This window comes from Lissotriton vulgaris, chromosome 2_2, assembly GCF_964263255.1.
Source record: "Lissotriton vulgaris chromosome 2_2, aLisVul1.2, whole genome shotgun sequence".
Taxonomy (NCBI): Eukaryota; Metazoa; Chordata; class Amphibia; order Caudata; family Salamandridae; genus Lissotriton; species Lissotriton vulgaris.
This window is the reverse complement of record NC_141688.1, coordinates 56,093,403-56,107,763: the sequence shown is the minus strand read 5'-3', so window position 1 is coordinate 56,107,763 and position 14,361 is coordinate 56,093,403. Positions and strand designations below refer to the sequence as shown.

The 14,361-nt window shown below is 47.5% G+C and overlaps 1 protein-coding gene across 1 annotated transcript in view; it reads left to right on the top strand.

Annotated features, from left to right (window-relative positions):
• The first annotated feature begins 1,457 nt into the window (after positions 1–1,457).
• The window catches only part of CYP11A1 (cytochrome P450 family 11 subfamily A member 1), a 257,157-nt gene continuing 244,253 nt past the window's right edge, over positions 1,458–14,361 (top strand). Inside the window, exon 1 of the mRNA XM_086959860.1 lies at positions 1,458–1,776. Within this exon, the coding sequence (XP_086815986.1) occupies positions 1,478–1,776 (299 nt within the window). The 5' untranslated portion in view covers positions 1,458–1,477. The remainder of the gene's footprint in view (positions 1,777–14,361) is intronic.

Genomic DNA, 14,361 nt, shown 5'->3' with positions numbered 1-14,361 from the left:
TTGGGTACCACCGGACTTTTTCACCTTCTTTGCCAGCTGCATCTTTACTGAAGTCCTCCATTATGGTCTACAGCGATTTGAAACGTCACTTCGCACATATGCACCTTGCTTCCCTGGTGTAGGTATCCTGGTTCCAGAGGTATCCACAGGTGGGGTGACTCTTCCACCTTCCATCTTCCACATGGTGTCTTCAGTGTCCTCTGGGAAGGGTCCTCCTTCTTGAAAACTGCAACTGCGAATTCCCCATTGACTTGTATGGAGCATGCAGTCGTGTTTCCACTCTGCACTCGGCCTTCGTGGGGTAGCTGAGTACTTACCTTGGGTGATTCCTTGGGTCACCGGCTCTTCTGAGTCTTCTGGGTCCAGTCTCGAAATTAGGTTGTGGTTCGCCATCCACATTATTAGTATATGGTTTGGTCTCCCATTGGGGACCACTATGTATTTGTGCTACTTATTTGTTCAACTGCTGACGTTTTGTGTGTATTGTGATTATATCTCCCCTGGGAGGAGATGTTGCAATGTTTTAGTGAGTGTTTATAATAAATACATATTTTTACAATTACACTGTGTGGTTCTTTTTCACTTAACCTTCACCATAAGATAAAATACTGGTAAAACAAGCTGCTTTACACTCCTTCGGGACTAAGCCTGAAGGCTGCTCTCCACAGCTACCACTTAGAGAGCTTTCTATGGTTGTCTAAGATCACTAAAATCACCTTACGGTTGTCTGGATTAGTGTAGGGTGGTGCTACACCTAAGTAATATACTAAGGCAACCTTCTGCAGTTATGTTAACATATGCTGTCTTAGCGTCACGTATTTTTGCTTTGGAATAAAAATATTCAGCTTTAGATAGAACTGACCACCTTTTGCCTTTTAACAGGACTTTTTTATAGGTCTTTAGTTACAAAGGGTTGCTGCGGGACACATCTCTTTTTTTATGCAAATGTTGAAGTATTTCTCAACAGCAGGTTTCGCATTTGCTGTTATTTTATTCTTGTACCCCTGACACTTTAAATATCCTAAGGTACTGCTTGTTATCTCTGAAAAGAAACAATTGAGCACTGATGGCAAGCATTCAAAAGAAAAAGACTGCAAGCGTGATTAAGCGCGCCTTTAAAAAACGTTAGCAGGACCGGCAGAATACAAGCTGCCCTTTCAACACAGCTCCAGCCCAGCCACGGAAGCTGCCGGACGGGCAATAGCCCTCAGAGTCTTAGCTCAGAGTCTTAGCTCAGCTCAGAGTCTTAGCTCAGTGCGCGTCTCAGGCCCATCTCTTACCTCGGGACCTTTGGAGGCCGCTGTGCTGTCCAAATGGTGACAAGTGGTTTTCTAGCAGTACCTCTACTCAGGGCGCGGCTGTTCCAGCCTGTACCTGCCGGGGCAGCGCTGAGGCGCGCCTCTCCGTGAGTGGGCGGGTTGCAGGAGAGCCGTCCGGGCTGTGGAATAGGGCAGAGCTCCGAAGACAGGTGAAGTGAATGGGGTACCAAATGTTGCACAGCACCGGCGCAAGGATGCTCGCCAGGGCTGCCTCTCGCTGGCCGCCTATGGGCGTGCCCGGCTGCACCTCGGCGGTCTCCCGCCGCCACGTCCATGCCCTGACGACCGAGTCGGGGTCCGCGTCCGTCCAGGGAAAGCTGCCCCGGCCCTTCCATGAGATGCCGGGCGAGTGGAAGAACGGCTGGGTGAACCTCTACCGCTTCTGGAAGGAGGACGGCTTCCATAACATCCATGGCCTCATGGAGAAGAACTTCCAGACATTCGGGCCCATCTACAGGTGAGAGTAGCCTAACGCATAACGACAGGGCCGCCTATATAAAACTCTGGTGCTTTCATGCAGTTCTAGGAGGGGTCTGTGTTTGTTCCAATCACAGCTTTAACTCATAGGGTAGTATAGAGGGTTAATGCGCCTGCTGTAAAGCACAATCTTTAACATGCAGTTCACAGATTTGGTTAGACTGGTGTTATTCTAAGATCGAAAACAAGAGTTCCTCTGGGAATTAAGAAAGTCTTGTTAGTACAGACAGCCCCAATCACTGCGGTACATTTTATAACCTGACTTTGCTTTTTTCCTGACCGCTCTCTCTTAACATATAATGGCAACAAGTGAGGACAATATATGATTCCTACAGCTTGTAAACTTCCTAGTGTTTTGAAACATGTCCTGTACATTGATTTACACACTTGTATGATTTGTCTATCTCTAAGTGTGATGTAAAGTGGCGTGGCACTTTAAACTGAGATGAGAAGTGCAATAAAATAAAACAAGGCATTAAGTAGGTGCCATTTAAATCATTATTATTGTAATTACTCATACACACAGTTACATTTGCATTCTAACCGTCCATGCACAACTCTTAATGATGTAGGAGGGTTAAACAGTCAAAAACCTACCTCCAAATCATAGTATCTCTAAAGTTCTTGAGTAGTGATACTCTGTGTGCCTTTGTTTCCTTCCATTACATTAGCATGTAGATGGCTCCGAGACAAGATGATACTTGAACGAAATAAGGGCTGATGGCCCTTGAAATCGGGCCTTTGATTGGGCCTTGTTGAAAGTAAAAATGAAAAGCCCCCGTGCTCCCCTAAAGTTGCTGCACTGAACGGAATGCACACAACATGGGGCACTGTTGAATTCTGTCCCAGTGTTGAAAATGACACCAGATCAAATTCAGCATATTCAATGGGCTGATGATCCCAGATCCGGCCTAAAAATAGCTGGTGGAACCAGGATCCTGTGGGATCCCTCCACTTTCCAGCACTGAGTCTACCTGCCCTATCCCAGATTTTGCAGAAATGTATAGGCTTAATGCAGCCTCTGTAATGGGAGGCCCCTCCACCCTGTACCGCCAGGGTTGGGGGGGCCTGTGCTATGCCCTGCTTGGATGGCTAGACCAAGGCTAGATCTAAGGATTCTGTGGCTAAGGGGTTATCCGTCAGAGTTAGAGCCTGACAGGTCTACAGGGCATTTGTGCCTTTCTTAATCCCTTAATCTGTGAGGTTAAACTTCTCTCTATTTACTAGGCCCGAGTAGATTTGTGAGAGGCCAAGAACTGAATTGTCATACATACTTAACTACCTGTTCTCTGCTAGATTTATCCATTCAGAGACATCCCAAGTGCTGCGTGCGCGTAGAGACTGAACCGACTACTTTATTCCCGCATTGGCAGCCCCAAAAGGACCCAGCAACTGAATGACCAAGGTAGCCATATGTCTATTGCCATTGTCCTCCAAAGTAAGGCCCACTGGGGGCGCTGTGGGAAACCTTACCCTGTCATCACCCGCGGATGGTATCCGGGGCTCTAATGTGTAAGTTGTTAATTGTAGAACCTGGAGACCAGGGTTTCATCTTGTTTTCCAGTTGCCTCTAGTGTGCGATTCTTGGCAAAGTGCAGTGTTTCCAGTGCCTCATTGCCTTTCCCTTCCTTAGGCAATCACTCCCTCCATCCTTTACTCTCCAAATGAGTTAGTGAGCGTTTGCAGAACACAGCTCAAGATGGTCACAGAAGGGTTCAAAAAGTGTGGGTTTCAGTTTGCTTTTTGTCCCTGACTGAATAATCACAAGAGGAACTTTACTAAGTATCTTGGTGAAGAATGCCAGTGGGGGTGAGGGTGGGGGAGGGGGGCTGCTTGTGGGCCCGTCCGAGCTCTCCAATAGGCAAGACCTCCGGAGTTTGCTGAAGCCAGGTGATGCACGATCCCAAGGGCAGGGCTTTAAGTGGGCCGGGTCTCGCCAGTGCTGAGCACCGGCAGTTTTATAAAGAGGGGCCGGCCTCGAAACGGGTCTTGATTGGGCTCTGTTTTTTGCCCTGGCACAGGCGGTCCGTTTTTTTCCAGACTGCAGTGACTGCAAGCACATCGATGTGCGCGTGCTCACACACTGCTCAAAGCAACTAACAACCAATGACAAAGCCAATAGTCCTGACTTCTTGTAGGTATGATGTTACTTGCATTATGTATCTGGATGCAATGACAGAAACAGCAAAATGCAAGTCGGGTGACACACTATGCTAAGCACAGATTTTTATTTTACGTGTTTTTAAGACACGCCCTTAATTACATTAGCCATGCCCCTTTAAGAGCACCACCAGTTTGTTTCATCCCACTTAAAGTCCTGCCCAAGGGGATACCAAATATTACACAACACCGGCATGCATGTTCCACCTCGGATGGCTTTCGTTGGAGTGAAAACTACCCCACAGTGCAAGGAAAGTTAGTTAACTCCTAGTGCGCAGAAAGAGTTCGCACTGGTGAGTTCAAATTCAATCCAGGAAATTTGCAAGATACATGAATTGTGACACTCGTGAGCTGAGTACATTGTAAAACAAAAAATACAGCCCTCTATAATACATAAGCCAAATCAGCAGGTGGCGTGTTGTACATTTTCAAAGTGCGGGGGCAAAAAGCAGTGAGCTGGATATACAGTGTGAGCGAAGTTGAATCAGACATGGTTTGAGGGTGCCTGGGTTTATCCCTTCCAAAATCAATTGAGAAACAACAGGTGTAAATGATGCTTTTTCAGTATATCTTTCAAGAAAGCTTGCTAGCATTTTTTAAAAATGCAAATGGATTCACAATCAAAGACTTGCCACACTCCCTGCACTCACTCAGACACTTTACGCACCCTACACTCCAGATACTTCACCCTGCTCACTCTGCAGTCAGACACACATTGCTTTTCTCACCCTCCACTCACACATGCATACTTCTCACCCATCACCCAGACTGTCAAACCCTTCCTCATGTACTCATACAGCATCCTCACTAACCAGTGGTGCCTCGCAGAGGGAGTGCTGTGAGGCGGTGGAGGGGCATGGTGGGGGGGGGGGAGGGGTGGGTAGTGGACAGACATCTGTCGGCAAGGAGTAAAGTAAATAAATAAAACTATTTACCTTGCCCTCGCTGCATCGCCAACTCGGCAATGCAGCAAGCGCATGGTATATCGTTTTATTTATTTATTTACTTTAGTCCTTGCCTTTGTATGTCTGACTCCACTAACCACCCACCCTGGCCCTCCCCTGCCCAGCCCCGCCGCCCGCAGCACTCCCTCTGCGAGCCGCCACTGCCACTCACACAATGGACTCTCACTCCTCACACTGAACTCATTCAAGCATACCACTCACCCTGCACTCATACAGGCATACAACTCACCCTGCACTCATACAGGCATACCGCTCACCCTGCACTCATACAGGCATACCGCTCACCCTGCACTCATATGAGCATACCGCTCACCCTGAACTCATTCAGGTATACCACTCACCCTGCACTCATACAGGCATATAACTCACCCTGCACTCATACAGGCATACAACTCACCCTGCACTCATACAGGCAAACCGCTCACCCTGCACTCATATGAGCATACCGCTCACCCTGAACTCATTCAGGTATACCACTCACCCTGCACTCATACAGGCATATAACTCACCCTGAACTCATTCAGGTATACCACTCACCCTGCACTCATACAGGCATACAACTCACCCTACACTCATACAGGCATACCGCTCACCCTGCACACATATGAGCATACCACTCACCCTGAACTCATTCAGGTATACCACTCACCCTGCACTCATTCAGGTATACCACTCACCCTGCACTCATATGGGCATACCACTCACCCTGCACTCATACAGGCATACCGCTCACCCTGCACTCTTACAGGCATACAACTCACCCTGAACTCATTCAGGTATACCACTCACCCTGCACTCATATGAGCATACCGCTTACCCTGAACTCATTCAGGTATACCGCTCACCCTGCACTCATACAGGCATACAACTCACCCTGAACTCATTCAGGTATAATGCTCACCCTGCACTCATACAGGCTTACCGCTCACCCTGCACTCATACTGGCATACCGCTGACCCTGCACTCATACATATTTACAACAAGGGGTGGTGAGGGACAGAGTCTCTGAATTAAGCAGAAAACTCTCACCCAGTCAAGAGATCAGGGCTAGATCCAACACCGTTTTTTAGCTCACTGCACCATCCCAGTTTCAGAACCTGGCTGTATGCAAATTAGTCTGTTCCTGTCCCAGTGCATGATGGGAACAGGGCAAACCAAACTACAAAAGCCAATTCTTACACTGGGAAGGAAACAAGCTCCCGGGGACCGGTTTCTGGCATTACAGCCGTCTTCGGCCCGGTTTGCTTGAATCCTGATGGTGCAATGAGCAAGGGACTCATGTCTGAGTATACCCTTCCACGCTTAGGGTGGACAAAAATATTTACAACAAGGGGTGGTGAGGGACAGAGTCTCTGAATTAAGCAGAAAACTCTCACCCAGTCAAGAGATCAGGGCTAGATCCAACACCGTTTTTTAGCTCACTGCACCATCCCAGTTTCAGAACCTGGCTGTATGCAAATTAGTCTGTTCCTGTCCCAGTGCATGATGGGAACAGGGCAAATCAAACTACAAAAGCCAATTCTTACACTGGGAAGGAAACAAGCTCCCGGGGACCGGTTTCTGGCATTACAGCCGTCTTCGGCCCGGTTTGCTTCAATCCTGATGGTGCAATGAGCAAGGGACTCATCTCTGAGTATACCCTTCCACGCTTAGGGTGGACAAAAATATTTACAACAAGGGGTGGTGAGGGACAGAGTCTCTGAATTAAGCAGAAAACTCTCACCCAGTCAAGAGATCAGGGCTAGATCCAACACCGTTTTTTAGCTCACTGCACCATCCCAGTTTCAGAACCTGGCTGTATGCAAATTAGTCTGTTCCTGTCCCAGTGCATGATGGGAACAGGGCAAACCAAACTACAAAAGCCAATTCTTACACTGGGAAGGAAACAAGCTCCCGGGGACCGGTTTCTGGCATTACAGCCGTCTTCGGCCCGGTTTGCTTGAATCCTGATGGTGCAATGAGCAAGGGACTCATGTCTGAGTATACCCTTCCACGCTTAGGGTGGACAAAAATATTTACAACAAGGGGTGGTGAGGGACAGAGTCTCTGAATTAAGCAGAAAACTCTCACCCAGTCAAGAGATCAGGGCTAGATCCAACACCGTTTTTCAGCTCACTGCACCATCCCAGTTTCAGAACCTGGCTGTATGCAAATTAGTCTGTTCCTGTCCCAGTGCATGATGGGAACAGGGCAAACCAAACTACAAAAGCCAATTCTTACACTGGGAAGGAAACAAGCTCCCGGGGACCGGTTTCCGGCATTACAGCCGTCTTCGGCCCGGTTTGCTTGAATCCTGATGGTGCAATGAGCAAGGGACTCATGTCTGAGTATACCCTTCCACGCTTAGGGTGGACAAAAATATTTACAACAAGGGGTGGTGAGGGACAGAGTCTCTGAATTAAGCAGAAAACTCTCACCCAGTCAAGAGATCAGGGCTAGATCCAACACCGTTTTTTAGCTCACTGCACCATCCCAGTTTCAGAACCTGGCTGTATGCAAATTAGTCTGTTCCTGTCCCAGTGCATGATGGGAACAGGGCAAACCAAACTACAAAAGCCAATTCTTACACTGGGAAGGAAACAAGCTCCCGGGGACCGGTTTCTGGCATTACAGCCGTCTTCGGCCCGGTTTGCTTGAATCCTGATGGTGCAATGAGCAAGGGACTCATGTCTGAGTATACCCTTCCACACTTAGGGTGGACAAAAATATTTACAACAAGGGGTGGTGAGGGACAGAGTCTCTGAATTAAGCAGAAAACTCTCACCCAGTCAAGAGATCAGGGCTAGATCCAACACCGTTTTTCAGCTCACTGCACCATCCCAGTTTCAGAACCTGGCTGTATGCAAATTAGTCTGTTCCTGTCCCAGTGCATGATGGGAACAGGGCAAACCAAACTACAAAAGCCAATTCTTACACTGGGAAGGAAACAAGCTCCCGGGGACCGGTTTCTGGCATTACAGCCGTCTTCGGCCCGGTTTGCTTGAATCCTGATGGTGCAATGAGCAAGGGACTCATGTCTGAGTATACCCTTCCACGCTTAGGGTGGACAAAAATATTTACAACAAGGGGTGGTGAGGGACAGAGTCTCTGAATTAAGCAGAAAACTCTCACCCAGTCAAGAGATCAGGGCTAGATCCAACACCGTTTTTCAGCTCACTGCACCATCCCAGTTTCAGAACCTGGCTGTATGCAAATTAGTCTGTTCCTGTCCCAGTGCATGATGGGAACAGGGCAAACCAAACTACAAAAGCCAATTCTTACACTGGGAAGGAAACAAGCTCCCGGGGACCGGTTTCCGGCATTACAGCCGTCTTCGGCCCGGTTTGCTTGAATCCTGATGGTGCAATGAGCAAGGGACTCATGTCTGAGTATACCCTTCCACGCTTAGGGTGGACAAAAATATTTACAACAAGGGGTGGTGAGGGACAGAGTCTCTGAATTAAGCAGAAAACTCTCACCCAGTCAAGAGATCAGGGCTAGATCCAACACCGTTTTTTAGCTCACTGCACCATCCCAGTTTCAGAACCTGGCTGTATGCAAATTAGTCTGTTCCTGTCCCAGTGCATGATGGGAACAGGGCAAACCAAACTACAAAAGCCAATTCTTACACTGGGAAGGAAACAAGCTCCCGGGGACCGGTTTCTGGCATTACAGCCGTCTTCGGCCCGGTTTGCTTGAATCCTGATGGTGCAATGAGCAAGGGACTCATGTCTGAGTATACCCTTCCACACTTAGGGTGGACAAAAATATTTACAACAAGGGGTGGTGAGGGACAGAGTCTCTGAATTAAGCAGAAAACTCTCACCCAGTCAAGAGATCAGGGCTAGATCCAACACCGTTTTTCAGCTCACTGCACCATCCCAGTTTCAGAACCTGGCTGTATGCAAATTAGTCTGTTCCTGTCCCAGTGCATGATGTGAACAGGGTAAACCAAACTACAAAAGCCAATTCTTACACTGGGAAGGAAACAAGCTCCCGGGGACCGGTTTCTGGCATTACAGCCGTCTTCGGCCCGGTTTGCTTGAATCCTGATGGTGCAATGAGCAAGGGACTCATGTCTGAGTATACCCTTCCACGCTTAGGGTGGACAAAAATATTTACAACAAGGGGTGGTGAGGGACAGAGTCTCTGAATTAAGCAGAAAACTCTCACCAGGTCAAGAGATCAGGGCTAGATCCAACACCGTTTTTTAGCTCACTGCACCATCCCAGTTTCAGAACCTGGCTGTATGCAAATTAGTCTGTTCCTGTCCCAGTGCATGATGGGAACAGGGCAAACCAAACTACAAAACCCAATTCTTACACTGGGAAGGAAACAAGCTCCCGGGGACCGGTTTCTGGCATTACAGCCGTCTTCGGCCCGGTTTGCTTGAATCCTGATGGTGCAATGAGCAAGGGACTCATGTCTGAGCATTCCCTTCCACGCTTAGGGTGGACAAAAATATTTACAACAAGGGGTGGTGAGGGACAGAGTCTCTGAATTAAGCAGAAAACTCTCACCCAGTCAAGAGATCAGGGCTAGATCCAACACCGTTTTTTAGCTCACTGCACCATCCCAGTTTCAGAACCTGGCTGTATGCAAATTAGTCTGTTCCTGTCCCAGTGCATGATGGGAACAGGGCAAACCAAACTACAAAAGCCAATTCTTACACTGGGAAGGAAACAAGCTCCCGGGGACCGGTTTCTGGCATTACCGCCGTCTTCGGCCCGGTTTGCTTGAATCCTGATGGTGCAATGAGCAAGGGACTCATGTCTGAGTATACCCTTCCACGCTTAGGGTGGACAAAAATATTTACAACAAGGGGTGGTGAGGGACAGAGTCTCTGAATTAAGCAGAAAACTCTCACCCAGTCAAGAGATCAGGGCTAGATCCAACACCGTTTTTTAGCTCACTGCACCATCCCAGTTTCAGAACCTGGCTGTATGCAAATTAGTCTGTTCCTGTCCCAGTGCATGATGGGAACAGGGCAAACCAAACTACAAAAGCCAATTCTTACACCGGGAAGGAAACAAGCTCCCGGGGACCGGTTTCTGGCATTACCGCCGTCTTCGGCCCGGTTTGCTTGAATCCTGATGGTGCAATGAGCAAGGGACTCATGTCTGAGTATACCCTTCCACGCTTAGGGTGGACAAAAATATTTACAACAAGGGGTGGTGAGGGACAGAGTCTCTGAATTAAGCAGAAAACTCTCACCCAGTCAAGAGATCAGGGCTAGATCCAACACCGTTTTTTAGTTCACTGCACCATCCCAGTTTTAGAACCTGGCTGTATGCAAATTAGTCTGTTCCTGTCCCAGTGCATGATGGGAACAGGGCAAACCAAACTACAAAAGCCAATTCTTACACTGGGAAGGAAACAAGCTCCCGGGGACCGGTTTCTGGCATTACAGCCGTCTTCGGCCCGGTTTGCTTGAATCCTGATGGTGCAATGAGCAAGGGACTCATGTCTGAGTATACCCTTCCACGCTTAGGGTGGACAAAAATATTTACAACAAGGGGTGGTGAGGGACAGAGTCTCTGAATTAAGCAGAAAACTCTCACCCAGTCAAGAGATCAGGGCTAGACCCAACACCGTTTTGTAGCTCACTGCACCATCCCAGTTTCAGAACCTGGCTGTATGCAAATTAGTCTGTTCCTGTCCCAGTGCATGATGGGAACAGGGCAAACCAAACTACAAAAGCCAATTCTTACACTGGGAAGGAAACAAGCTCCCAGGGACCGGTTTCTGGCATTACAGCCGTCTTCGGCCCGGTTTGCTTGAATCCTGATGGTGCAATGAGCAAGGGACTCATGTCTGAGTATACCCTTCCACGCTTAGGGTGGACAAAAATATTTACAACAAGGGGTGGTGAGGGACAGAGTCTCTGAATTAAGCAGAAAACTCTCACCCAGTCAAGAGATCAGGGCTAGATCCAACACCGTTTTTTAGCTCACTGCACCATCCCAGTTTCAGAACCTGGCTGTATGCAAATTAGTCTGTTCCTGTCCCAGGTAGCTTGTTTCCTTCCCAGTATAAGAATTGGCTTGGTAGTTTGGTCTGCCCTGTTCCCATGATGCACTGGGCCAGGGTCAGACTAATTTGCATATAGCCAAGTTCTGAGCTGGGATGGTGCAGTGAGCTAAAAAACGGTGATGGATCAAGCCCTGATCTTTGGACTGTGTAAGAGTGGTCTGCTTAATTCAGACACTCTGTTCATCACCACCCCCTTTTCTGAATCATTTTTGTCCACCATAAGCGTGGAAGGGTATACTCACATGTGAGTCCCTAGCTCATTGCACCATCAGGATTCAAGCAAGCCGGGCCGAAGACGGCTGAAATGCCAGAAACCGGTCCCCGGTAGCTTGTTTCCTTCCCAGTATAAGAATTGGCTTGGTAGTTTGGTCTGCCCTGTTCCCATGATGCACTGGGCCAGGGTCAGACTAATTTGCATATAGCCAAGTTCTGAGCTGGGATGGTGCAGTGAGCTAAAAAACGGTGATGGACCAAGCCCTGATCTTTGGACTGGGTATGAGTGGTCTGCTTAATTCAGACACTCTGTTCATCACCACCCCCTTTTCTGAATCCTTTTTGTCCACCATAAGCGTGGAAGGGTACACTCAGATGTGAGTCCCTAGCTCATTGCACCATCAGGATTCAAGCAAGCCGGGCCGAAGACGGCTGAAATGCCAGAAACCGGTCCCCGGTAGCTTGTTTCCTTCCCAGTATAAGAATTGGCTTGGTAGTTTGGTCTGCTCTGTTCCCATGATGCACTGGGCCAGGGTCAGACTAATTTGCATATAGCCAAGTTCTGAGCTGGGATGGTGCAGTGAGCTAAAAAACGGTGATGGATCAAGCCCTGATCTTTGGACTGGGTAAGAGTGGTCTGCTTAATTCAAACACTCTGTTCATCACCACCCCCTTTTCTGAATCACTTTTGTCCACCATAAGCGTGGAAGGGTATACTCAGATGTGAGTCCCTAGCTCATTGCACCATCAGGATTCAAGCAAGCCGGGCCGAAGACGGCTGAAATGCCAGAAACCGGTCCCCGGTAGCTTGTTTCCTTCCCAGTATATGAATTGGCTTGGTAGTTTGGTCTGCCCTGTTCCCATGATGCACTGGGCCAGGGTCAGACTAATTTGCATATAGCCAAGTTCTGAGCTGGGATGGTGCAGTGAGCTAAAAAACGGTGATGGATCAAGCCCTGATCTTTGGACTGGGTAAGAGTGGTCTGCTTAATTCAGACACTCTGTTCATCACCACCCCCTTTTCGACCTGCACTCATACAGGCTTACCGCTCACTCTGCACTCATACGGGCATACCGCTCACTCTGCACTCATACAGACTTACCGCTCACCCTGAACTGATACAGGCATAACGCTCACCCTGCACTCATACAGGCATACTGCTCACCCTGCACTCATACAGACATACCCTCACCCTGCACTCATACGGGCATACCGCTCATCCTGCACTCATACAGGCATACCACTCATCCTGCACTCATGAGTAGGACCTCCCCCCGGTCTACCTGAGTGTGAGATCGTTTTGGACTGACACGGAGAAAAGAGTAATCACATTCCTTGATACACATGCAGTAGCATTAATTAATTGAAGAACAGAGGCCCTGAAGAAAGCTTAGGGTCTTGCCCTGAAGGCTGAAACATGTTGGCCCCTTTGCAGTTATTTGTTCAAAACTGTCTTTATATGCACTGTTCCTGTTTTTAATTAGGAAGAGGCAAATCCTCATTAAAGTTTCTCTTTTGTTGTCCTCTATCCTATTTTACACTCACCACTTCAACACCTCTTTTTAGTTTATTGCACTGCACCAGTTCCCATCATATATCAATGTCTACATGGTCTCGGAGTGATTGTGGGTCAGAACCCAACTTTGACCGTGGTAATGGTAGAAACGTCTCAATGATCTAGAGATACACCATCCACAAGGGATAACCAGATGATAGTATTGATCACAACAAGACTTGATGGGAATCCAATATGTATTTATTGGTTTCACCCACAATCACTGTTGGTCTGTGTTCTTTGTTTGAATGCTTAACTTTATAGCAAGTGTGCTTGGCACTCGATAGACTGGATAGATATTGTTATGCCCAAATAAGAGGTTCATCTCTTCCTCATAGCCAAGACCCCTAGGTTTTCTTGTAGTATATAGTAACATTGGGGATTGTAACCTAGGCTGGTCTATAAACTTCCCTTAGACCCTTTACACAGAATAGGTTTATATATAACTTGTGGTATACCTGGCTTTCCTTCATTTCAGCCCCCTGAGTAACTTTTAACTTTGCTGTAGTAAATCGTGGATGGACACTTGACTAGATCCATGTCCCAGAATTGATTGAGTGGAGTTGTCGATGCGATCATGCATTTTACCAATCACAGCTCTCCCACCTGGCCCTCGTTGTAGCTGTGGCACAAGCTTGAGGTGGGCGGTGTTACCCTTCCAAAGAAGTAGCCAGAAAATGTAACTAATGAAAATACCCCCACTTAAACCTTGCCTCTAATCACTCATGCATGTGAAGCGAGTAAAGATAATAGTACCTCTCAACTTCCATCCTCCCTCCATCCATCCATGCATCCATCCTTTCACACTTCCATCTAGTCATGCACCCATTTCTCTACGCCTGCACATTCTCATTCATCCATCAGTGTATCTATCCATTCACCATTCACCCGTCTATCCTTTCTCTCTTTCTTCCTAATTCCTGTCACCCATCTGTCAATACTTCATCTATTAACCCTTTCATTTATTGATCCTTTCACTTTTCCATTCTTTCTTGCACACTTCCATCTATGCTTCTTTTCACCCATTCCATTCCTTAACCCTTCGTATATTCATACGCTCTATCACTCCAGACCTTCACTTTTTCATCCACCCATCCCTTTATCTATCCATCCATTCTTTCACTGATTCATCCTTTGACCCTTCCATCTATTCTCCCTTTCACCCTTCCATCCTTCCATGCACTCTTTCTTCCATTGTTCCATCCTGCCTTTCACCTCTGCCTCTTTCACTTTTGTCACCATAACAAGTAAAGGAAATTCTGCAACTTCAGGTGCTGGTCAGTTCCGACTGAAGGGGATTAGTGGCAAATTCTAGACTTGTCTCTTATTACACACCTCAAACAAGCATTTGCAATGCAATAGATCTCACATTTACGAGAGTTTGAGCTATTGTCATTGTGAATGACAATGCTATTTATTTATCTGCTTTGAAAACTGACACATAAATCTAAGGCATTGTCATTTACAATGCCAATAGAACAAACTCTCGCAAATGCTAGACCTATTGCATTGCAAATGCTTGTTTAGTCTGTAAACACTATTTTATTTAAATAGTTTCTCCTACTGTAGGCACATGTTTTACTGCAACATTCAGTACGTCATGAGCGCATTCACTTTCTAAGCAGCCCGGGACAATGGCAGACGCTTCTTTCAATAGGT